The 22,827-nt window shown below is 48.1% G+C and overlaps 11 protein-coding genes across 11 annotated transcripts; 5 read left to right on the top strand and 6 right to left on the bottom strand.

Annotated features, from left to right (window-relative positions):
- Window positions 1–324: 324 nt before the first annotated feature.
- BKA55DRAFT_579019 (uncharacterized protein) lies at window positions 325–1,407 on the bottom strand. Its single transcript, XM_046193795.1, has one exon. It carries the CDS (start codon window positions 1,209–1,211, stop codon window positions 393–395), a length of 819 nt encoding a protein of 272 aa, XP_046045194.1. The 5' UTR covers window positions 1,212–1,407; the 3' UTR covers window positions 325–392.
- An 806-nt stretch (window positions 1,408–2,213) lies between these two features.
- BKA55DRAFT_134618 (uncharacterized protein) lies at window positions 2,214–3,236 on the top strand. The gene is made up of 3 exons (XM_046184859.1): window positions 2,214–2,478; window positions 2,612–2,655; window positions 2,708–3,236. The coding sequence occupies exons 1-3, from the start codon at window positions 2,426–2,428 to the stop codon at window positions 3,139–3,141; spliced, it is 531 nt and encodes a 176-aa protein (XP_046045193.1). The 5' UTR covers window positions 2,214–2,425; the 3' UTR covers window positions 3,142–3,236.
- Window positions 3,237–3,585: 349 nt separating this feature from the next.
- On the top strand, window positions 3,586–4,392 carry BKA55DRAFT_597548 (uncharacterized protein; the record flags this gene model as incomplete). The annotated part of the gene is made up of 2 exons (XM_046196091.1): window positions 3,586–3,975; window positions 4,039–4,392. 2 exons carry the CDS (start codon window positions 3,586–3,588, stop codon window positions 4,390–4,392), a joined length of 744 nt encoding a protein of 247 aa, XP_046045192.1.
- A 1,374-nt stretch (window positions 4,393–5,766) lies between these two features.
- On the top strand, window positions 5,767–7,480 carry BKA55DRAFT_521088 (general substrate transporter; the record flags this gene model as incomplete). The annotated part of the gene is made up of 4 exons (XM_046188481.1): window positions 5,767–5,899; window positions 5,953–6,539; window positions 6,599–7,080; window positions 7,144–7,480. 4 exons carry the CDS (start codon window positions 5,767–5,769, stop codon window positions 7,478–7,480), a joined length of 1,539 nt encoding a protein of 512 aa, XP_046045191.1.
- Window positions 7,481–9,033: 1,553 nt separating this feature from the next.
- BKA55DRAFT_597546 (uncharacterized protein) lies at window positions 9,034–9,823 on the bottom strand (the record flags this gene model as incomplete). Its single annotated transcript, XM_046196090.1, has 2 exons — window positions 9,034–9,335; window positions 9,409–9,823. The coding sequence occupies 2 exons, from the start codon at window positions 9,821–9,823 to the stop codon at window positions 9,034–9,036; spliced, it is 717 nt and encodes a 238-aa protein (XP_046045190.1).
- A 1,122-nt stretch (window positions 9,824–10,945) lies between these two features.
- BKA55DRAFT_597545 (uncharacterized protein) lies at window positions 10,946–12,509 on the bottom strand (the record flags this gene model as incomplete). Its single annotated transcript, XM_046196089.1, has 3 exons — window positions 10,946–11,742; window positions 11,805–12,201; window positions 12,255–12,509. 3 exons carry the CDS (start codon window positions 12,507–12,509, stop codon window positions 10,946–10,948), a joined length of 1,449 nt encoding a protein of 482 aa, XP_046045189.1.
- A 1,248-nt stretch (window positions 12,510–13,757) lies between these two features.
- BKA55DRAFT_597544 (putative amidoligase enzyme-domain-containing protein) lies at window positions 13,758–15,031 on the bottom strand (the record flags this gene model as incomplete). The annotated part of the gene is made up of 4 exons (XM_046196088.1): window positions 13,758–13,938; window positions 13,986–14,119; window positions 14,172–14,734; window positions 14,791–15,031. The coding sequence occupies 4 exons, from the start codon at window positions 15,029–15,031 to the stop codon at window positions 13,758–13,760; spliced, it is 1,119 nt and encodes a 372-aa protein (XP_046045188.1).
- Window positions 15,032–15,736: 705 nt separating this feature from the next.
- On the top strand, window positions 15,737–16,678 carry BKA55DRAFT_597543 (uncharacterized protein; the record flags this gene model as incomplete). Its single annotated transcript, XM_046196087.1, has 2 exons — window positions 15,737–16,486; window positions 16,637–16,678. The coding sequence occupies 2 exons, from the start codon at window positions 15,737–15,739 to the stop codon at window positions 16,676–16,678; spliced, it is 792 nt and encodes a 263-aa protein (XP_046045187.1).
- Window positions 16,679–17,371: 693 nt separating this feature from the next.
- BKA55DRAFT_708154 (putative amidoligase) lies at window positions 17,372–18,776 on the bottom strand (the record flags this gene model as incomplete). The annotated part of the gene is made up of 3 exons (XM_046200730.1): window positions 18,147–18,776; window positions 17,569–18,095; window positions 17,372–17,518 (listed from the first exon to the last, which is right to left on the bottom strand). The coding sequence occupies exons 1-3, from the start codon at window positions 18,379–18,381 to the stop codon at window positions 17,372–17,374; spliced, it is 909 nt and encodes a 302-aa protein (XP_046045186.1). The 5' UTR covers window positions 18,382–18,776.
- Window positions 18,777–19,093: 317 nt separating this feature from the next.
- BKA55DRAFT_694678 (uncharacterized protein) lies at window positions 19,094–20,616 on the top strand (the record flags this gene model as incomplete). The annotated part of the gene is made up of 2 exons (XM_046200072.1): window positions 19,094–20,042; window positions 20,126–20,616. 2 exons carry the CDS (start codon window positions 19,094–19,096, stop codon window positions 20,614–20,616), a joined length of 1,440 nt encoding a protein of 479 aa, XP_046045185.1.
- BKA55DRAFT_134096 (pectin lyase fold/virulence factor) lies at window positions 20,426–22,162 on the bottom strand. The gene is made up of 7 exons (XM_046184858.1): window positions 21,729–22,162; window positions 21,523–21,676; window positions 21,353–21,473; window positions 21,252–21,299; window positions 21,110–21,201; window positions 20,911–21,059; window positions 20,426–20,861 (listed from the first exon to the last, which is right to left on the bottom strand). The coding sequence occupies exons 1-7, from the start codon at window positions 22,034–22,036 to the stop codon at window positions 20,726–20,728; spliced, it is 1,008 nt and encodes a 335-aa protein (XP_046045184.1). The 5' UTR covers window positions 22,037–22,162; the 3' UTR covers window positions 20,426–20,725.
- Between the last annotated feature and the right edge of the window lie 665 nt (window positions 22,163–22,827).

Genomic DNA, 22,827 nt, shown 5'->3' with positions numbered 1-22,827 from the left:
GTAGAAGTCAGTCGAATATTTTCATGCCGTCTGTTAATCGGACATGATGTTCCTGCATCATTATATGGGTCTCGTGGTGGAGCAAAGATCAAATGATCAACCAACCAAGGAGGCCTGTCGCTTATGCAGCTGGACATGTGCTTGACCTCGATGATATAAAATGCATGTCGTTGGAAATAATTACTAGCATCTAACTTGCGCAATAGAATTTATTAGTCTCGGGAATTATATAATGAGTGTTAGACAAGCACAATTCGTTGATGTTATCGTACGGCGACTGACACCGAGAGGTTGTGAGTTCAAATAACATAATAACTATGAATTGGCTATTGTACAGAGATGTTTCACCATATCTTCTCAGTATATCGCCGTGACTCAAGGGTCACGTACGCTCAGAACTCCAGCTTAGAGACATTGGCCCACTTCTCGTCAGAATCAGCAAGAGCCTTAGCAGCCATCTGAGCATACGGAAGTGCATCCTTGCCCAAGACGATTCTCAGAGGAGGATCCTCCACATTCGCCAGGTGAATAATAGCTCTAGCTATCTCAGAAGCTTCCGTCCATTCTGAGTGTCCCTTGACCAGCTGAATCATCTGGCCGACAGTCTGCTCATAAGGCTCGCTGACCTTGGCCGTCTCAGTAGCGATAGCAGCCCACTCAGTCTTGATGCCACCAGGCTCGGCGACCGTGACCTTGATACCGAAGGGGGCCACTTCCTGTGATAGGACAGTTGAGAACCCTCCAACTGCCCACTTGGCACTCTGGTAAGCTGCTGCGCCGGGCGTACCGACTCGGCCTCCAATACTTGAAACTTGAATAATATGGCCCGATTTCTGCTGGCGCATAATGGGCACGATAGCCTTTGTAACATTGACGACGCCAAAAAGGTTGACGTTAACCTGCGCGCGAAAACCTTCAATGTCTGCATCTTCGATGGATGCCATGTCTGCGTAGCCGGCGTTGTTGACGACCACGTCGATGCGGCCGAACTTGTCAACGGCTTCCTTGGCGGCGTTGTTGGCTTGATTGAAGTCTGTTACATCAAGGGCAGTTGCGAGGATCTTGTCAGATCCGTACTTGGCAACAATGTCGTCGAGTTGAGATGGGTTGCGAGCAGTTGCGACGACGATGTCGCCCGACTCAAGGACTTTTTCGACCAGTGCGCGGCCAACTCCTCGAGAAGAACCAGTGACAAACCAGACTCGTGCCATGTTTGAAGGTTAAGTGTTATTTAGTGGTAAAAAAGTAAATTGCAGTTGTGTAGTTGTAAGAGAAGCTCGATGAGATGCTGATGATTGAGAAATTCTTGTCAGGGAAAAGAATACGGTTTATATAAGATTCATCTTTTTCACAGTTCGAATTTTTGTTTTCATCTACAGTTCAAACGGCGGAGTTCGATACGAAAACTATGGCACGCCATACCGACTCAGCCCCATATCGGCATGAGGCTGTCCAGTAGAGATTGGGAATTCAAAAGAAGCATTGACGAATTTGAGAAGGTGTTAACCTTGTTGTATGCACGTCGTGATCCACTCCGGCAATTGCAGCCTATCTCCGGGTGTTGGCACGCAAGACTTGAAGTCCGCCGGGTGGTGACGGACATAGCTTTGGTGGGAGATAAGCGGCGTTTAATCTTTACAGCGTTACACTGCATGAAAAAAACGTCACAAGCCTGGTTGATTGATTGGCTTATTTTCTCTGTGGCTTCTGCTGTTTTGGGATGCCGATTTTTTGGCTTACATGGCTTACTGGCTGACTCGCAGCCGCAGGGTAGTTGGGAAAGAATGTAGAAATTGAGAAGCTCTCTGTCACGAGTCTCAAATCGGGGTTTCAGACACAGCTGGAGAAAATTGCTCAAATAGCAAGTTATGGTGAGTGTTATTTCTTTTCTCCTACAAGTCTCCTCGTTCTGTCGATGATGCAGATTAAAATCGTATTGTTTGCCGATATACTAGCAAGGTTCAGTTCACAGCCCGACAGAATCAAGCTGTGAGCTCCCATAGTTTTATCAAAACAAGAAAGAAGTGAGATTCATCGTCCGCGTTCATGGCGTTTCTAGACCATAATAGCTTCGCAAAGATAATACTACAGTTCGAGGCGTTTCAATTCTGAGTCTGCCTTGAGATCAGCCTGAACCCCGCTTCATATATGGTTTGCCTTGTGACGAAGCAAACCTGTTGCCCGCGTTTCAACATCGTAAGAACCGCTGTAACAACGATATTGACTTCACGGACATTTGATTCCACAAATCAGCAAGCCTCACACTAACACCGCATCTCTAGAGTGAGATGGTGGACCCCAGCAAATTGTGCAGCGTCTGCTTCGGCATGTTGCAACCAGGTCTGGAAGCTGTTGAGCTTAGCCTCCTTGCAGATTGCCAGCACCACAGCACATTCTCTAGCTTCAAACAGGCTGTCGAAGATGGATGCCTTATATGTGCGAAACTCTGGGACTCCGTGACAGATGTCTCCATCATAGGTTGGTCCAACGAACCTCGCAGCTGGATACCCTCTGAATGCGGGCTGGAGCGACGGCCTTGGGCGCCACGCTGGTACGGAGCTATTTATTGGCACATAAGATACCTAGCGTTTGACATGGGACCTAGGATAAGTTTGAAGTACAAAAGAAATGTGTTTTGCTTCCTTCCGTGCGAGGGTACGTTTGCTTGCCTTCCCATCAAGCGTATTTTAATCACTAAGATAGTTAGATGAGAAGTCTTCTATACTGATAGCATGCTCTATCGACTTCGAAACCAGTACGTCATCAGATAAAGTCCATCAGCTGGGTTATGAGTGGTACGAAGAATGTACTGGCTCGCACGAATCTTGTCAACGATTGCGGTCTTCACCAAAATTTGCCCCATCGCGGCTCATCGACATTAGTTCTGGTGATGACTGGAAGCTTTGTCTATATCCACAGGATATTATAGACACTCCAGATTATATGACCCTGAGTTACAGATGGGCCAAAAACCCTTCGATTGTCCTTTTGAGCTCGAACCTTGAAGACTTTCGCAGGGGCGCACCGATTTCTCGCCTTCCCAAGACATTCAGAGAAGCCATCACTGTTGCGCGTCGGTTCTCCGTCAAGTACATGTGGATTGACTCGTTGTGCATCATTCAAGACTCTCTAGAGGATTGAGCTCGAGAATCACTCCAGATGCACCAGGTCTATGCGAACTCTGCCTGCATCATCTCCGCAACCGCTTCCGAAGGGCCTGATGAAGGGCTATTTCGCTCACGTTCTGCCCAGGAAACGCTATCAGGGCACATCGAAGTCTAGTTCGCTGATGGAAAACCCAGAAGATTTGATGTTTGGGACCAACATCATATGCAGCGACTAACACAAGGTCCGCTTACCGATCGTGGTTGGGTATTTCAGGAGCGTATCCTATCGCCGAGAGTGCTACACTTCACACAGACTCAAGTTGTATGGGAATGCTTTGAGATGGACAAGAGCGAGATGTTTCCCCGCTGGTCGCCTCGTCCCGCCGACGCAGTATATACGCCTGAATTGAAAACTATCGATGCGTTCTTTGACTCTGGTCATTGTAGAACTGCCTGGGCAAAGGAAGAAGACAAGAAAATGACCGTGGATGTCTATCAGCAGTGGATAAATCTGGCCAAGACATACTCCAAGTGTAGTCTAACTTGCCCTGATGACCGGTTGATGGCTATGGCTGGAATAGCTGAGATGTTCAAGAAGAATTCTGGTGACGAATATCTGGCAGGTCTTTGGAGGTCAAGGATCGTTGAAGGTCTCAATTGGGTAGTTATAGATCCCACTTCTCGACCACACAATCCTTCTCGTGTTCCATCATGGTCATGGGCTGCGGTTGATTCGTCTGTTCTGCCGCAGAGGACAAATCTACCGCGAGATGAAGACCTGGTTGAAGTCATTGACGCTGGAACTCATTTTTCTCAAACCTCCTCTCGTTCACAGCAAGTGAAAGGATCAATTCAGCTTCGAGGTTGTGTATGCAAAGCCACAGTCCGTGAAAGTAGTCGAAGGATAGGCGCGGAAAACACCACACTGCAGCTTCTGGAAATGTCGTCAACGGTTTACGCCTATCCAGATACTCTGGAGACAACTTTCAAGAGCGGGGAATCGTTTTCTTTTCTGCCTTTGAGGTCGACATTACGAAGCCAGGTAAACAAGGAGTTAGGAGAAGATGAAAACCCAGTCGGAGAGCTCTTCGTGATAATTGAGGGGCTTATTCTTGAAGCAGTTCCTGCAGCCGAAAGTACCTATAAGCGTCTCAGTCAGTTTGTCGTTGTCTCCCTTGACGATGCCCCCTTCTTCGGCCTAATAACGAACCTACCTAAATCCGGGGGAGGTGTTGCGTTGATAAATGCAGATGAGTCTCGAAAGTCCATCATAAAGTTAGTATGAAGGTCTTGTGGTAGTTCTCATAACATGATGATGCGCACCATTGACCGGTACTTACCGCAAACAATACCCTAGACTCTGTGCATGAATTGAGGCATCATTGATCTGGGGAAATAGCGCGGACAATGGTTACAAGCGCACTAAGAAAGTCCCCCGGGACTAAGTGCTTATGGGGATCAACAGTCGCGGAGCAAGTCGATCGACAGGAGAATGTATCGGCCCTTTCATCGATCGTTTGTTTCCATGTTACCATCCATGAACCGATCCTCTTGCCCGTTCAAGAACTTCACGCATATCGAGCATTACATGATCATTACAAACGTACATTTCATGCTTCTGGATATCATGACCCGATACTCACGCAACTGCCGTATTACATTACCATGATGCTGTTCTGAGCGCGATTGGATGGAGCTGTCTCGGTCCTATTCACGGCCTTGGCCCCATTTGACGGGTTTGGGTATCGCGTGGAGGCGGAGCTAGTGTTTTCGGAAAGCTTGGGGATTGGTGATTGAAGCGTAGGAAACTTGGAGAGCCAGTAATTTACGTGTCCGAAACAAGTGTTGAATGCAAGGGTCCCTGGACAGTATCCCACTTCACGAGCCCGAGACTGCTCACGGGGTCAGAAAAACTGCCGGCGAACTTGCTCAACAGCTTCACAGTCTAACAATTTGTATGAAGGAGAAGGAAGCGGAAAGTGAAGATTCAGGTCGATTGGTATCAAAAACTAGCTGTTGAGCATTTATATAGTACGGATCTGATAAACCTCTCAGCTGGGAAGCCTGATACCGGGCTATTTATAGATGGCTAAAGTGCCGACAGCTTCAAATCCTCATCTTGAACCAGTACCGATCTCACATAATTGCTATCCGACTCATAAACGAAGTTTCTCCAGTCTATATCGACGCTAGAGCTTCTAACCGGGCCTCAACCGAGATAACCGCAGTTCAACCTGTCCTTGAATCACATCAGGACAAGTCCATGACTCGCGCAAGTGACGCTTTGAACAGGCAATATCCGGCAAACTTCGCAAAGATGGAGAGATCAATTAGACATCTGCGGGGTTGCCGAGTTCCTTTCTCATGTACCCTGGCCGGCATTTCAGCTAAGTGGAACAAGGTGGTATCGAATTGTCCATCCCTTGTTCATATCATCCTATAATCTGGAGATCTGGGGCATTGGGAAAAACCTGGAGACCCCGCGACGTTTTGTGTCGACCCGCGCGGGAAGAGTTCCGTGCTCTTGGTGCCCGTGCAGCATCATGCCGTGGTAGTTTATAATGGCCGTTGATCGCACCCCGTTTTGCGGTCTGACTCTCTAGATAGCGGCGCATCGATAACTCCACAAATCAACTATCCACTTTGTCAATTGAGCAGAATGGCTTTGGACTCCAAGATTCAGCCTCCATCTGGGGGTATTGAGGCTGTTCTACCGAACCAGACTACACCATGGTACAAGCAAGCCCACTTGGTCAAACTCAATAGTTTGATCCTGGGCTTGGTATGCTTCCGTGAGTTACATAACCAATGATCAATAGGGTTCTTCAGAGCTGACTTGAACAAGAATCTGCAATTGGATATGATGGAAGTCTCCTCAACGGACTTCAATCTCTTCCCCAATGGAGCGAATTCATGAACCATCCTTCTGGTGAATGGTCCGGCTTCATCAACGCCATCTACTTCATCGGATTCTTTGCAGCTTGCCCGCCTAGCTCCTGGCTTGCAAACAAATACGGTCGTCGTCTACCAGCATTCCTCGGCTTCATTCCGCTAGCAATTGGTACTGGCCTCCAGACAGGTGCTAAGACTGAGGCAGAGTGGATCGCAGGCCGTTTTATACTTGGTATCCCAACTGCCATGTTTGCGACATCAATCCCTCTTCTCATTACTGAGATCGCGTACCCCAGCCACAGAAGTGTCATTACTGCTTTGACTAACTGTAATTATTTCATTGGTGGTATCATTGCAGCTTGGTCGTGCTACGGTACGAGGAACTACACCGACTGGGCCTGGAGGATACCGACCATTCTCCAGATCGCCTTGCCTCTTGTTGCACTTCCTGCTCTGATCTTGGTGCCTGAGAGCCCTCGATGGTTGGTATCTGTGGGACGGGAAGACGCAGCTCGCGAGACTCTAGGAAAGCTGCACGCGGTAAGTCAAATTAGCATGTTTGACGCCCGTCGAACAGTTAGCTAAGTACTACTATATAGGGCGGTGATGCGAACCATCCGCTTGTCGACTTCGAACTTCACGAGATCACGACCGCCATCGAGTCAGAGAAACAAGCAGAGAAGTCAAGCTCCTACGCGTCACTGGTATCCACTCCAGCCCATCGTCGCCGTCTCTTCATCACTGCATCATTGGCAATTTACAGTCAGTGGGTCGGTAACGGAGTCGTCAGCTACTACCTCTCCACTGTCCTTGCCACCGTCGGCATCACCAGCGTCACTGATCAAACTCTGATTATGGGATGTCTTCAAATTTGGAGTTTCCTGGCTGCATGTGCTGGTGCTCTATGTGTCGAGCGACTTGGACGGCGACTTCTACTCATGATTTCTTGTGCGATCATGCTTGTCAGCTTTATCTTGATCACAGCCATGTCAGGAAGTTTTGCGCAGACTGGATCACGATCAGTTGGAATCACCATGATTCCATTTGTGTTCTTATTCAATGCTGGTTATGCCGTTGCTATGTAAGTCAACTCTGTTTCACTCACCAATGCTTTGAATCCTATCACTAACACTGCTCTCAATAGAACTCCTCTTCAGGTTGCCTACCCCTTGGAGCTCTGGCCCTTCCAGCTACGCGGCCGTGGAATCTCTGCAGCCTGGATGATTATGATCTTGGCTCTCATTTTCAACGTTTTTGTCAACCCAATTGCATTGTCGGCTATTGGCTGGAAGTACTACATTGTTTATGTCGTTCTTCTCGTCTCCTATGGCTTCGTGATCTTCTTCTTCTACCCCGAGACACGTGGACGTACACTAGAGGAGATATCGGTCATCTTTGGTGACGCACCAGAGGGACTTTATTCTGATGAGCTGGACACGAAGCAGGTGATTGAGAAAGCTGATGTGAAGCATCTGGATTAGAATTTGATAAATGGGAAATTGCGTGGTATTCTTAACGTAACCCATGTTGATGTAATGAACTAAGCGAGATATTCTTTCCCTTTTCCTTGACATATGCTTCTCATCAATTCACAATTTGTGATTGCCTTTTTGCATTTGGGTTGATATAACACCAGTGTTCCACACCATTATCGTCAACCTTGTCCAAATGCCCAATTGTGAATTCTGAGCCTGACACAGGGTCCTCGGGCGAGTTGGCCATGGCGTCATCACCTGCGCACCGCGTTTTCTTGCACGTCTTACAGGTCTTTTGTGCAATGTCATTTGTTTCACCGCAGCCGCCTGCTTGTTTATTGCATCCCCAGTAAACGTGATGGCTGCTCACTCCCTTCGTGACTCGTCCGAATGGCATGGTGTATGCGGTATATGAGTAAAGTCAAGTGGAATAGTGGTTGATGAGAGAGGCTCGTGGTTAGGACTATTGTTGGGAATTGGAATGAACGAGGGAGTCTGTCAGCGTTAGTGATATATAGCTCTCCAACAGGTGGGAATCCTCAATATAGCTAAGAATCACTCATGTCAGCGAGAGCTCAGTCAGCCACAGGAACCTGTGACGCTGCGTTTCAGTAAGTAGTTGAGGTTGATTCTATGATCGAAGGATATGCGTCACACACAGTACGCTCTCATTGTTAGGGGGCAGATGTTCTTCAACTCCCAGACAGTGATGTAGCTCAAGGATGCGTTGCCCTGATGCATGTCACTGAGATGTCTGTCATGATTAACATATCAAGCTTAGTGCTATGATGCAGCACATGTTATAAAATCCTTTGTGATTCAATTCAGGGCACCTCTCAAGTGAATAGAAGCGTCTGAAAGGGATAAATAGGGCCTTTGCTAGCTCAGAAAGAGTCCACTCAAAGTCTTCAACACCTACAAAATCGAAAGCTTAAAACAGCACTCCACTCATATACCCCTCTACCAAGCAGAACATCAAAATTTTACAACCCCCAAATCCCACAATGGCCACCACGACAACAGTTGTACGCAAAGACCACAAGAAGTGGAAATGCAACAAAAAAATCTCGGGAAGCCTTTGTGGCAAGGTGACCTCGATGAATAATATTTACTGCGAGATATGTGACAAGAGACGACAGGTCGATGACGAAGCACTCGCTGATGATGAGTCCTCAATTGGGAGATTGTATCACCTGGATACTAATATGAAAGAACACTGGGAGTACACCAGTCCTGAGCCTCTGTAGGCACAGTTTTGGATTCGAACGTGATGGACAATGGTGGGACTAGGCGGTCTTATTACGGAAGAACGGAATTGGAAGTATCAGGGTACTACCTCTTGTACTAAACCATCAGAAATTTACATTCTTTGAACCAGAGATATATGGCTAGTAATAACCAACATGCATCATGTTTTGCACGTATGTCACGCTGCAATGAGTATCATAATATTAAACATTAGGAAGCTTACACAGGCAACAGGAACACGTTCGTCATGGTTATTCAATTCCATTTATTTCACGATGGTCTATAATACTCGTATTTCCTGTAACCGTCATCTATAGTTCTTCTGACTCTAAGTCAATATCTCCTCGGTTCAATGCGCACTGCTTTGCCTCCCTAATCAAGGCTGATGCGTTGAGTTGAACTAAACTTCCGTTGTCCAGGTAGTCGTTCACCGTAATACCAACACCAAGGAAGAACTGCACGCCATAACCTGGCTGGCCAAACCACGGTCTGATAGGTCCTGCCTGAACAGTGAATGCTTTGGTCACCTTGTACACGTGATAATTGTTGGGGAACTCCTGGTTCTCCCCAGTGATGAGATTCCCAGGGTGAAGAGCTCTTTGAGAAAAGGGTGCTGTCGCAGGAGAGATGTAGCGTCCTTCCGATATAGGTTAGTAATGATCCCATGCTACTACGATCAAACTTACCAGTTGGCTCTCCGAACCTATCAACCAGAGTTCCTGGCGTGAGATTCACGTTTGCCTTGATGGGCCGTTCGTCATCGTCCAACTCAAAACCGTTCTTCAGCGGGTACTTCCAGCCAACTGGCTTTTTGCCATCAGGTCTGGTCGTGTTATCCCACCACTTCTCAAGAAACTCGTTTGGAGTCAAGCCTCCGAAACGGTCATAACCAGTGACAAATGTGCTGAGAGGGAGCTTCGTGGGGAGGTCTCTAGGCCCAAGGCGTTCATCGCCGCAGACGTAGATACGCCCGAGGTTGTCGTTCTTACGAACATGCTTTCCCGAGCAATCGCATTCTTTGCTCGTGATATCCTCATGTGGTATGTATAACGCGAGGCCAGTGGCCAAAAGCGACGAGAGAAGGAAAGATTTGAAGATCATGGCGACAGTTGAGTGTAATAGACAGAGTTTCAAAGACTTGGCCAGTCGTGAAAAATACGGCACATACTCTTTCTATTTGTACAACTACTTGATATGACGGCGCTTTTCCCATTTCAATCCAACGTTCCAGTGGTCGGTACCCTTATTTGATATGTTCCCTAATCAGGCTCATGCATCTAGAACTATTATTTATAGCCTGTCTCTTGTGCCCTGACATTGTGCCATTTTGGGGTGTGATCCGGTCAATAGACTCACAAGCTGAGACAAGCCTGGGAAACAGTCAGCCTCAGCATTCAATAGTGCATTGAGAATCAGCTGTGGCTGTCGCTCAGCATTCTCTCTCCAGATTGTCTGTTCCAAAATTGACCACCCATGGATCAATTGGTCGGGTCTGCCAGTGGGCTTGCCCCGTTTTAGTCATGATTTGGTGAATGGTACGGGCCGCTCCCTGGGAAATCGATAGCTTCAAATTACCCTGGTCAAAACCCGACCCAGTGGCTGGCTGAGATGCTAGGTGGCTGGCTGTGAACGCCCTTTGCACGGATCCGTTATTGGCGACACTGTTTCTCTTGGCTTTGCTTCATTGCTGTCTTTCCAAGTAGCCATTAATGTTAGTGTTGGGCGGTCGCGGGAATGCGATGAAGTTTTGGCTTGAGTACCTTTTACCTCCAGCTCAGGGCTTGTCCCTGAGCTAGTTTGCTTTCTTCAAGTGAAAATGATAGATCCTTCAATCAGGCTTGGCTCGCAATGGGAATCGAGGCCAGAATTGGAGGCCCGGCCGGTCCAGCCCCATCCAGACACGGTGCGTGCAATCAATTGAGCGGTCCAGGCCACTTTGACTGGGATCTTGAGGGCGGCGAAAAGGGCAGCTGGTACGGCCGTTAGGCTATTTGATGGGCTACTACAGCCACTGGAAGACCTTCCCGGAGCCAGCAGATTCACCGACTTCCGGCACGGCGCGAGTACCTTGAGATTCACAAAGTGACTCTGAGATCAAGCTTCCTGTCTGCACCCATTCATTTACAGTAAGGTAGGCTGAGGATATTATTTGCTATTCATGCTCATGTTGAGGTTGACAATCTTATCATTTCGCCTTTACTCATTCAATCCGATACCCGCCTGTTATCCCCTTGTATGATGCTCTGGTAACTCGTAAACGACTGAATCGTGGTGGCTCAATTCAGCTGGTCGTCCTTGGCCGGCCATCTCTGATGGCTCAACTTGTTCATTTTCCCTGGGAAGGTCCTCCTTGAATACCGATAAACGCGGCTCTAGAGGACTTCCTCCTACTTCCACTATACCCGAAACCTTCTCTTGGTGAGCGCGATCTCTGCGACGCTTCATCCATAACCAAGCAAGGACACCGATCAGCAACGCGCCAACGCCAACGCCGACTCCAACACCAATTCCGGTCTTGGCTCCCACGCTCAGGCCCCTGGAGCCCTTGGGCTCAGGCTCAGGCTCTTGTGCGGGTCTGTCTTTGGGTTTCTTGTCATCAGTTCCATTTGTCGGAAGCTTTTGCGGTAATGCTTCTGCCTTCTTCCAGTCACCATCGTAATTCTTGAATGCCTGTACGATTGTCTCGTTGGCCCAGTAGTATAGCCAAGCTTTGCCTTCGCTCTGTTGAGAGACTACGGCTAGACCGGAGCTTGGGTCATCAGCGACAGGCCATGCGCGCTCAGTTTGGTTTGAGCCCAGCTGCCAACTATTCTTCGTCGATTTAACTTCGTGTATATTCTTATCGTCACCGATGTAGAAGATGCTTCGTGTTCGCGATCGGTCTACTGCTGCGCCTATGGCTTCGAGGGAAGAGTTCCATGCGGGAAGAGAGAAGTCGGCATCGTCTCCCAAGCTTGTATACATATCTCCCGGCAGCGTGTTGTTCGTATAGGGTCCGAGGAACTCGTTTGGGAACGCATCTATTACTTGTCAGCCACTGCTTCGTCCAGCACCACCAGCGCGGAAGCGCGATGGGACGCACCTAGCATCCAGAGCCCAGATTTATCCAGGCGGGACAGCTCGATATTCTCGGAGTCCTTCGGGAAAGGCACAGTAATGTTCTTCAAGTCATAAATCGTTGAACCTAACGCCATGCCGCCGGCAGTATCCTGTGAGATAGCTCCGCCATCGTTCCAGCCATCGTCGTCAGTATACCACAGCATCTTCGCCTGCCTATCCTCGTCATGGTAAAAGAGTCGATATCCTTCTTTCTCTCCAAGGTTGACAATGGAGAGACCTGTCTCGTTGTGGATGGAGTCAACACCAGCCGCTGCCGAGATCTGGAACTCGCGGTCGCGCACAAGCTTTCCCGTTGTCATATTACATATGTATTTTCCCTGCACGATCGTATTATCTTTCGTCTGCCAGAAGACCTGCACCTAGATGTACTTTGAGCTGTGGAACGTGGCCAGTTTGCAAAGAGACGACGTACAGTAATAAATTGCCAGTCCCCCCAGCCTACTGCCGTAAGCGCGGTGCCATTACGCGGGGTTTCCTTTGTATCGAGGATATTCGGCTTTTCGAGGGGGAAAATTGGGATATCTTGGCTATTACAGGTGCTGTAGAGAAGCTTTCCCGTGGCAGCATCTTGTGCCCCGACTTGGATGGTGAGGTCGGTGAAGAAAGCATATAGAGCGGAACCGTAGATGTTTTGAGCCCACGCGACCAACACCAGCCACAAAAGCATGCTTAGTTGCATGTTGAGTAATGATATAGTTTCAGAAATTAAAGTCAGTAAGGTCTGAGAGTACCATCGACGCGGCAAGGCGATGGAGGACTGGCGGCATTAAAATGGGAAGAACTAGCTGTATAGCTAAACCTGGACCTGGGAGCCGCTGAAGAGCTCCATTGTCTGCAGGGTGATATGGCTGCTATTAAATGATCAAGCCACAACACCAGACGGGACACTTGCATGGAGGTAGGGGATCACTCCTTTTGCTGGCGTGCGGCTGAGGCACACTCACCGACGATGTTGACAATAACTCCCGACTTCTTTAGACAGCTCCACGCTCAGTCTTGGGTCTTAGCCCCCAATCCCGCCGAAATAGGGTCTTACCACACAACTTTTCAGGCTGTTTCCTAGGCCTTCAAGGTCGAATATTCTTCCTTGTATCGCCACTTATCCAGACTTCATATATGCTACTGAGACATCGAGTTGGTCGATGCGTTATGCAACACCATAAATGCTACGTGAGCACACTTCGTCAGCCATGAGCCAAACTATTGTTAAAGGAAGAGGTTGCAAAACCTGTGGGTGTCCCTTTGTTCTTATTCTACCTAAGGAGCAACTGGCGAGATACGTATCTCATTTCTAAACCTTTGGTAAGACGAGGGTTTGTCACACAGCAAAAGTTTGGGGAAATACTCTGATACTGATACCCAAGAGACTTCTCGCCTCCATCATCCACACCTACATCTGAGGGGGTATTGGGGGCTAAATATGCATGCGCGTTGAGGCTGAACCTGTCGGCTGGGCTAGCTCGGCTTCTAGACCTTATCCATGCATGGGTATTTTCGGATGTCCCGGGCCCTATTTACTTAAAGCCAAGTCAATACTCATTATTCTTTGGCAGAGAGAGAACGGGGATAATCAACAAGCTCAGAGCGCGATGATATCGCGTAAGATTCAGGGTGTCCCCTTTCTACTTTTGTCGCCCAACGACCCAGCCAGTAGAAAGGCTCAATGTGTCCGAACTGTCATCCATCAATTCGTTATCGAAAGCCTGATTGCCAAGACTGACGGTATTGGCCAACGGAAAACCGTTGAGGGACGGGACGTAAAGGGAAGATGAGTGGCTACTTAAATATATGCACGCTACGAATCTTACCAACAATATTCTACTGCAATGAATCCGATCCATGCTGATTGGCACTCATCTCAGTCGCGATCATGCAGTCAGCATTGTTTATTGCCACCGTGATATCTCCTAGCCACCTAAAGAATCGTGCAACGATGGTCTCTCTCCCTGATCAACTCCTGCTGCAAGGCTTTATATTCTCCATCACTATACTCAGAGTCGGAATATTCAGAGTCCGACTTGCCCATGATAGATGAATCATCACCATAGCCTGAATCGCTGAAGTCATCCAGAACAGACTCTTCGTAGGAATTGCCGCTGCAAATGGTTGGTCACGGGTCTCGAAATGGGATGGGAATACTGACCTGACCAGTCCTGCCATGACTCTCCAGTCGGATGGAAGGTTCTCTTTAACACTGACAGCTTGCGCAGACCTACGTAAATCTCTCCAGAATCTGTCCATACTTGGTCTCGTGTAGTGGCTCCATGATGAGACATCCTGTGATGTAATTCAGTGCCTGCTGCAATGAAAAGCTGGGTGAGAAGCTTACCAGATTTGTGCACATGTGGATGAAAGCGACAACAAAAGATATCCACCTTTTTGTCTTGACAGGACCTCTCAAACCCGGGCCTCCTCGAAATTCGATGCTACCAGAGCCGCCCCCAAAGATGTTGTCAAAGTTCCAGAGGACATATCTCTCTTGCTTTGGCTCCGGGCCTGATTGCATGAGGTCCCTGATATCTTCCTCGTCAACGCCCTCGTCAAGGGCCTCCCAGAGTTCTCTGAGTGCTTCTTCTTCGTGAAAGTTTGACATGAGGTCATACAATGGTCCAGATCGTAGCGTGTTAGGTCTGCAGTATTTGTTGTTCTGACGATGGTAGGGCAACAGACGAAGAACCAACGGCTCATAGTAGACGACACCAAAAGCAACATTGCAAAGTTGATTGAGATCAAATTCCATCTCCGGTGATGGTGATACGTGGATATGGCTGCCGCAAGCCTGAGATGATTCTGGCATGTGGAATACACGATCCCAGGAGTTCCAGAAAACATTTACTTGATTCTCCCAAGTGTAATCAGTGGAGAGTATAGGTGAGACAGCCTCGAGCGGAACTATGAGTAGTTTCACAAATTAGTACGCAATCATAGGAAATATTCAAGACACTCACTACACGGATGCTCAGGATCTCCCAACGATCCATCCTTTGTGATCCACCACTTATCATAGTGTTCTGGACGTTTTCGATATCGTTGATTAAGCTTGTCTGCTTCTGCATCGGCGCCATCATATCTCAATGATGTCGCCAATTCCTCGTAGTAGACAGCACGCAGTAGAGGGTGCCTCACTCTTTTGGGCTCAGCAATGAGCTCCAATTCGACCCCAAAGTTGTATGAACCAAACGAAGACATGGTGGCTCACGTGAAGTAGCTGGGAAATGACTGAGTCGCCCATCGCAAGCAGTTGGGGAAGCCATGTTCATAATCAAGATATGAGCCGCAGCCTCAGACATTGGACGAGGCAATCAAAATGGATCAGGATCTGCACTCACAAGTCAGATTACGAATTGTTGTGTATCTATTCGAGTACACAATCAGGCTCGCACTGTCCAAGAGGGTTGCATCCCCATCCATCATGCTAGCGTATTAAAGCCTTGTAGTACCACATCTTTGTTATTGCAAACGCCCGCATAAAGAGGGATAGCTATGTGCAGAAATCGAAATTTTAACAATGTAGCAGCTGAGCACCCTCCAACTCCGGAATTGGAACTCCATTCACACTTCGACGCGCCTCTGGCTGCTTGACGCGCACATGGGCAAAGCAACTTGAAGATGCGAGTATCGCAACCATCACTCAAGGTTGCATGGCAGCAAATGTGACCAAGGATATTAATCAGCTCATTCGGAAAGCTACCATAAATTGCCTCGCTCGTCGCAGCCTAACGCATGCAAATAATTGACTGTCACTTGTCAGGCTCCCACTGCCAACCCAGAGATCCTTTTCTTCCACTCGCATAGAAGCCCAGACTCCCAGAGCCTCATTTTAGCCATCATTGGGCATCGACCTTCAGCACGATTCGACCGCGGTGCAGCGTTTATTGCATGCACATTCGCGCCATGTCAGACTTGCCGACGCAACTCTACTTCGCCTATGGCAGTAACCTTTGGCTGCAGCAAATGGCCAGCCGGTGCCCCGAAAGCTTCTACGTTGGCAGGGCGATTCTGCTGGATCATCGCTGGCAAATTAACAGTCGAGGCTTCGCAAATGTGATTCCTTGCAGCGGCTACAACGTGCACGGATTGGTCTATCAAGTCAGCGTCGATGATGAAGCTCGCCTCGACAGGAATGAGGGCGTTCATTCCGGCGCTTACACAAAATCATATCATAGTGTCGTCCTACATGAAGCTGTTGAAGACCTTCAGCTTCCAACGCGCTACCTTGTCCAGGATGGTGGGCTTGATCAGGCTGTCAACGCTGTGCGGTCAGGATCACGATCCCATGAGCCCGAGCGGCAAGGCAGAATCAGGAGCAACGTCCTGGTTTATCTCAGTAGTCGTTACTCTCAGTGGGGTACCGCACGGGATGAATACGTCGATCGCATGAACTGTGGCATAAGAGACGCTGTCACTTTAGGTATCCCGAGTGACTTCTTCGAGAATACGGTTCGGCCGTCGATTCCACCGAGGTCAACCTCAAGAAGATCTCAAAGGGAAGATCAGGCCAGAAGGTCGGCGCGTCAAAGTGGTCATCGCAGAACCAGTTCAGATCCCGAAGAGCCTCGTCGAAGAAGACGCCGGAGCTCATCTCCGCAGCGCAGAGCATGGGGAACTGCATTCCAGCGCCACGCTTCAACTGTGGGACGTGGTGTACGCACTTCCCAGAGGGTTTCAAGCCCATTTTCACAATCAACCTCCTGGACGTGGGGGTGGTGATTAAGCTGTCGCCCATCGTTTGTGCATATTCACTTCAGCCTACTTAAGCTTGTGATTTAGTATGCATGTATATCCTAATAATAGATCCTTTTCAACCACACTGCTCCTGTCATCTGTAAAGGTTAAGTGGGGACTGCTCAGCCACATGCAAGCGAAGCCGGTGGTCTCGGGCTGCGCAGTGCGGCTGCCCGATTGTTGAGTCGCACTTGAGGCAATTGTCTGACCTTCAATGTGCAACGACCCTATTTCGTGATCCCGGTTGGGCAACATGATGCAATCGGAAGTGAAAAAGTTATCAAAAGAAACCATGTAAGGTATAGATATTGGAATTTGTACGGAGTCATTGTGACTCGCGGTGTCCTGAGCTTGATGCGCCTGTAATACCTTCCAATCTTGGTCAATGATGGCTGCTAAATGTGCAATTCAGACTGTACCTAGACTCGAAAGCATTAGGTACTGGCTCCGACTAGATGCAGGAAGCCTGGTTTCGATGCCAAGGAGGACAGATCAAATCGTTGGGATCTACATTCTCAGACTGCCCGCTGTCAGTTCCTGTTTACGTGTCTTTATAGAGGCGATCTGCAGATTCAAATGTACCGTTATGGAAATTACGGGCGCAGAACGTTAGAGATGGGAACACGCTTCTTACTACAGAAGATCTACAGATTCTAGTCACTGCCTCTCAAATATTGTGCCAAAGGTTGGCGGCTGGTTTGTGTTAGGTAGTATACTCTATTGGTAAAGAAAATTGCGTAAATTACATAACACAAATTGCTCGATAATGAAAAACAATAACAAAACAACTAAAACACTTATAGGTCATCTCTGGGATTCATTCAAGACCTTCCAGTCCTCCGGGAGGGAGTCTCTCAAAGAAAGCTGACTGGCAGCTTTCTTGATCATAGTGTAAAGACCCTCTGGCGTCCATGATTCCAGAGTCGAAACATTCGGATTTGAGATGTTATTCTTACAAGTGTCAGTAATAAAAAGTAATAAGTAGCTGCTATGGAACGTACCATGTTGAGTAGAGCTTGTATCAAAGCAATCGTAAAAGCAATCCATCGCTTTGTTCTGATCTCTCCCCTGAGGCACCTACCGCCTCTGAACTCAATAGTTCCAGAGCCCTGAGGGACGATGTTGTCGAAATTCCACAGAACGTACCTATCGTTCTGCATAATGTTCTTCAGGGTCGTCGTGCTCGTTGCACTCTTGATGAGCTCCGCCATAGCGTTATAGCTGCCGTTGCAGCGCATCAGCTGCGTCGAGTTCAGTGTATTTTGCTTGCAGTATCGGTTGTTCGCTCGCTCTCGCATGAGAAGCTGGAGGATGAGCGGTTCATAATAGACGACTCCAAAGGCGATCTTCTTAACTTGAGGAAGGGTGAATGTCTGATTGAGACCCTTGGATACGTGGATGTGGCTCCCGCAAAGAAGCGATCGATCAGGCATATGAAAAACAACACGCATTGCGGTCCAGAATACGTCGATCTCATGTTCCCAGTTTGCCCTCAAGCTGAGGACTGGGGAGACAGCCTCCATTGGAACTATTCATTGTCAATTTGGTTCAGATATAAACAGAGACGAGTCCTCTTTACTCTTATCTGTATGGGACCCAAGAGATCCGTCCTTGGTGATCCACCATTTGTCGTAGTGTTCGGGTCGCTTGGTGTAGCCTTGTTGCAAGTCATCCGCCTTGGCCTTCAGTCCTCGTTTTCGGAGGGACGCAGCAAGCTTGCCATAGTACAGAGCATGCTGAGTGCTAAGTGGTGACCGAACCTTGTGAGGTCCGACAATGACTTCAATCTCAATACCGAAATGATAATCAGCCATGGGTAGATGAGACGAAAAGTAGTAATTTGGAAACTATCAACAGAAACTGTGCATCAGCTGCTATCGTCGTCCTTCTGATGGCTAGATATTTGACATTTCACCCCTAACAAGGCTCAGCCGCCTGTTCCCTGGCTTGACACTAGGGTAGGGGACATGTTCCCTAATGCTTACAGTGACTGTGGTCTGGGCTGGCGGTCCGGGATTCCTTTTTCCATATTGATACATCGAAGAAAGCATAAAGGGCCCAAAGTGCAATTTCACATGGGAGTCAGAGAGGCAGGAAAACGCACAGCACCATTGTGCCAATCTTGATTGGTAGCCACCAACAGACCGATTATGCAGTCATCATCACCAAATCATATCAGCCGCTGGACCGACAGAGCACAAAGTGCAAGTCTTGTTGGTAGGTCCTAATGGAACTTTGGGGAGGTTTTGTTATTGCTAGAGCCGCAGGGTATCATTGTATGATTGAAATGGCATGGGTGGTGACGATTTAGGTCAGATGCATTTGGGTGAGTCCTGCACCTTGATGTTCACAGTCAGAATTATACAGTGGCCGACGTGCAGCCTGATTGAGGCTCTTTTTCCCTTACAGGCTGTGAATTCATGCGACTGGTCTGCCCCACCAACTGAATTCCCCAGACTCTTTTCTCTCTTTCATGTTCTGACCCTTCGTTCCCAAACGACTTTTACGTATTCACAACTGACAACAATGAATGCATTCAATCCATCGAGCCCAACTTATGGGCAGTCAGCCACAATTGACGCGCCCGGGTCAAGAATGATCAGAGCAGCCAGCACACTGTATTTCGCCTATGGGAGCAACTTGCACCTCGCCCAAATGGCTCATCGCTGCCCTGGGAGTGTCTTCAAAGGAAAGGCTACTCTTGAGTCATATCGCTGGCAGATCAACGAGCGCGGTGTTGCCAACATCGTTGAATCTGGAAGCGATGACTCAGTCGAGGGCCTTCTCTACATGATCGGTCCCAAAGACGAAAGGACCCTAGATCGCTCCGAAGGAGTGTCGAAAGGCTTTTACCAGAAGTATCTGATGAGAGTTTCGTTCGAACCTCACCAACAGTACGCGAATTTCAAGACTGGTCCGTTGTCCCATCTACTTGAGCAGCGCCGGGACGCTATAAGCGGAGATGGGACTCACTTTCCCAACAATCCCAATCGCAAAGTGAGATTCAGTGCACCACCCCATATTGGCCCGGCGTCCTACATGGTCGGTGACGAGACTTCAGGGCGTCATGCACGTACTGAGCAGGTCAAAGCACTGGTGTATGTTAGCGAGGACTACGTTAACGATGGCTCGATCAGAGAGGAGTACATCGCCAGGATGCAGAATGCCGTCAATGATGCAGTATCACTGGGGGTCTCGAAGTCATTTGTGGACAAATACATCGTTCCGTTTCTTGACTCTGAGCAAATTTGGCATCTATCAGGGAGGGACTCGAGGGAAACCCATCATGAACATCCCAGTAAGCTACTGGAACTGGAACAAGAGCCAGAGGTTCAGGCTGTTGTCAATAAAGAGCCAGCTGAAGAGCAAGTCAAAGACAAGCTCCAAACTGAGAACAACGTGGTGGACGTCTCAGAATCAACGACTGATGAAAAGCCGAGTGACGTGGAGATGAACGACGAAGAGAATCAAGAAGGTAAGATCAACCTTGACCACATATTTGACGTATTGGTTGCCCTTGTTTCCACCGCATGCCTGGGCTATCTGACTTTCTGGTAGCGCCGCAAAATGAACCTATGGACAAGGAGAATGACCTGTCTGACCATGTTGATCTGTTGGCACTTATAAAAGAGAACCGTGACAGCAGCAGTGGCTCCAGTGGCATTTTCCCCCCTGATATGTTGGAAGCTGTTGACAAGGTCAACCATTCCGCCATTGATGGAAGTGGGAAGAATATATATGTTGTTATTGTCAAACAGAAGGACACAGAGGCTAATTCTGGCTTCAGCATCGCCGCAGCGTCAAAGGGGATCCGCTTGGCTAATGAGCTTACTATGAAGGAATTCAGAGAGATATACGCATTGAACACTAAGCCAGTGGTTGAGGAAAGTGAAGAGCCAGATGTCGTGGTTGTCAAGGAGGGCTCTCCAGGTGAGTTGACGTGGACGCTAGAAGAGGATGCATACCTTCATCTCAGCAGTGCAAAGCCTGGAGAGGAGCCTTGGCTGATGATATGGGTGGAGCCAAAACAGTTGATGGAATCCCGTTAGATATCATGATGCTGGAACACCAGTGGCTACTCTCAAGCTTCAGGAAATTACTGTATAGCCGAAAGCACGTTCTTGCGTAGTAACACTCCTTGTCTCTCATATATATAGACTAGTAGCTACTATCATACCACTTGAAATCACTTCCCCAAAGATCCTGCTTCGTCAGAGCCCTATCAGAAGGGGTGAAGTACTTTCTCTGCGAAGTGTCTGCACCAGCACCTGTGTTTCCGAACTCTTGGAAGACACTAATAGAGTTAGCCTTTGGTCGCCTTTGGGATGTTCTTGTTAGCCTACGGTGTTGCGCCTTCAGCCATGGGTGAGTATCCCTCGGGTCTAACGACGTTTGTCAAGGTGCTGTACTGGTACATCACTCTTGCATTGACTCTCCAAGGACGTCCGAGGTATACTTTGTTGGTAAGATCTTGAGTGCCGGTAGATGTGATCTGCACTTTGTTGAGTTCTTATCATTAGTACAAGGTGAAGTTGCACTTACCGTGCTGTGATCGATGATATAACGTGAGGTGTCGGTTGGCTCAGTTCGAGATGATGCCGTGATATAACCCGGTCCATTAGAAGCAATAGTGGCTGATCGAAATTAGAAAGAGTCCATGGCTGAAAATAGCTAGTGCCCTTACATTCGCCAATCCATGCATGGCCGTTGCCAAAGATATAGTCGACCGCACCTACAGTTGTCAGTCGTAAATCTCACACTCATTGGCTAGAAACGAAGGCATACCCTCGATATAACAATTGGAGTAGTACATCCATCCAGCCTTGACATACAGAGTATCCTGGTACGATTTGAAGGAGCAGCCATAAAATCCGGTTCTGTTGCCATTTGCCGTCAAGGCAACAGCCTATGCTATTCTTAGCTTGTTTCTTACTCGTATGACACGATGAACTTACCTGTCCAGCTGTGTACCCGTTAACGAAGTCAATGTTGTACGCAGCAAAGTCGTTGGATCTAAGATTGACGGTTGAACTTGCGTCCAAGGAGCCCGCATCCTGTGAGCCAAGTGTATTCTGGATAACAACGGTGTTCTTCTTGTAGCTTCTAGTACTGAGGAACTGAGTTAGTTTATTCAAAAGTCTCAGAATGGATATTGTCTTACTCGACGGTTGACCCATAGAGCGTCAAAGGTGCTTTGACCTTGATCTCCACGCGCTCATTGTACGTCCCTGGGTTGAGGAAGATACACGTAGGCTTCGTAGATGAACCGATAGAGTTAACGGCAGCTTGTAGGCTGTTGAACTCTGATGCACTAGCACCACCGGGCCTTACCACGATACAATCCGCAGGAGCAGCAGTGCGACTGTTGTCCGCTCGTGTTGGAAAGCTTGCTGCTTCACCAGAGGATGGGCCTTGGCCGAGGAAAACAGCCAATTGAATTAAATGGAAGAAGCCCTTAGGGGATGGCATCGTGACGATGACGATAGAAGAGTTGTATGACTGCACGGTTTGAGCGAATGATGATGAGCTGTGTATGGAGAAGAAAGCAGGCAATTGTCGTGTTTTCACACAGAGTTGGTTGCCAGTTGGCTGAACTAAGGTTATTCAGAAGCTTATCTCATTCATGGAAAATCACAATGCGATATCAGCCTGAATTAAGACGTTGAAAATGCAACTAATTGGATCATGAGACAAGCATTCGGCAACTTTGTGCCGTTGAACAGCTACGCAAGACAATTGGCTTCACTAAACTTCTTTCCAGCTTCTTGTCTCTCCGTATACTATCAAATGATGAGTGTTTCAATCAGACACTATCCTCGATTGGCCAAGCAAAAAGTCGAAACAGGAAACCTGGGTTTGAGTCTGGGGTCAAAGTTGGGGGCAGGTTTGGGTTTGACTTTGGGGTATTAGCCTAAATACGTGCATCTGCTTAACGTGATGATCTTGACTATTGACAATTAGACTTCGATCTACCCCAGAAAAAGGTGCAATGTACGCCATTGATCGATTATTTGATTGCCATTGAAACTTGAGAAGTAGGGCAAGATGCGGTAACTTAACGGGTATTCGCTCATCCAAGCCGGAGATTTACTCGGGCTCCGCCCAAGATGACAAGGATTAAGCTATTTATCCATTGAAACTAGACGAATCCACAGCCCGTCCCAATCTCCAAAGACGCTAGAGTCCATTTTGGTTCGATGTGTTTGGTTAGCAAACGAGGGGTCGTATTTTCAAACTACTGGACGGAACTAGACATGTTG

Source organism: Fusarium redolens (genome assembly GCF_020744475.1).
Source record: "Fusarium redolens strain MPI-CAGE-AT-0023 chromosome Unknown BKA55scaffold_16, whole genome shotgun sequence".
NCBI lineage: Eukaryota > Fungi > Ascomycota > Sordariomycetes > Hypocreales > Nectriaceae > Fusarium > Fusarium redolens.
Note: the sequence above shows the minus strand (reverse complement) of the source record. Positions and strands in the feature narration are given on the sequence as shown.

Excerpts from the sequence above, each read along its gene's own strand:
- BKA55DRAFT_579019 (XM_046193795.1), bottom strand. The coding sequence starts at position 1,211 with ATGGCACGAGTCTGGTTTGTCACTGGTTCTTCTCGAGGAGTTGGCCGC.
- BKA55DRAFT_134618 (XM_046184859.1), top strand. The coding sequence starts at position 2,426 with ATGCCTTATATGTGCGAAACTCTGGGACTCCGTGACAGATGTCTCCAT. Across the intron at positions 2,479-2,611 it reads GACAGATGTCTCCATCATAG|TTTGAAGTACAAAAGAAATG; the intron begins GTTGGTCCAACG and ends ACCTAGGATAAG. Across the intron at positions 2,656-2,707 it reads TTGCTTCCTTCCGTGCGAGG|ATGAGAAGTCTTCTATACTG; the intron begins GTACGTTTGCTT and ends TAAGATAGTTAG.
- BKA55DRAFT_134096 (XM_046184858.1), bottom strand. The coding sequence starts at position 22,036 with ATGCCATCCCCTAAGGGCTTCTTCCATTTAATTCAATTGGCTGTTTTC. Across the intron at positions 21,474-21,522 it reads ACGGGTACACAGCTGGACAG|GCTGTTGCCTTGACGGCAAA; the intron begins GTAAGTTCATCG and ends AGAATAGCATAG. Across the intron at positions 21,202-21,251 it reads CCATGCATGGATTGGCGAAT|CCACTATTGCTTCTAATGGA; the intron begins GTAAGGGCACTA and ends AATTTCGATCAG.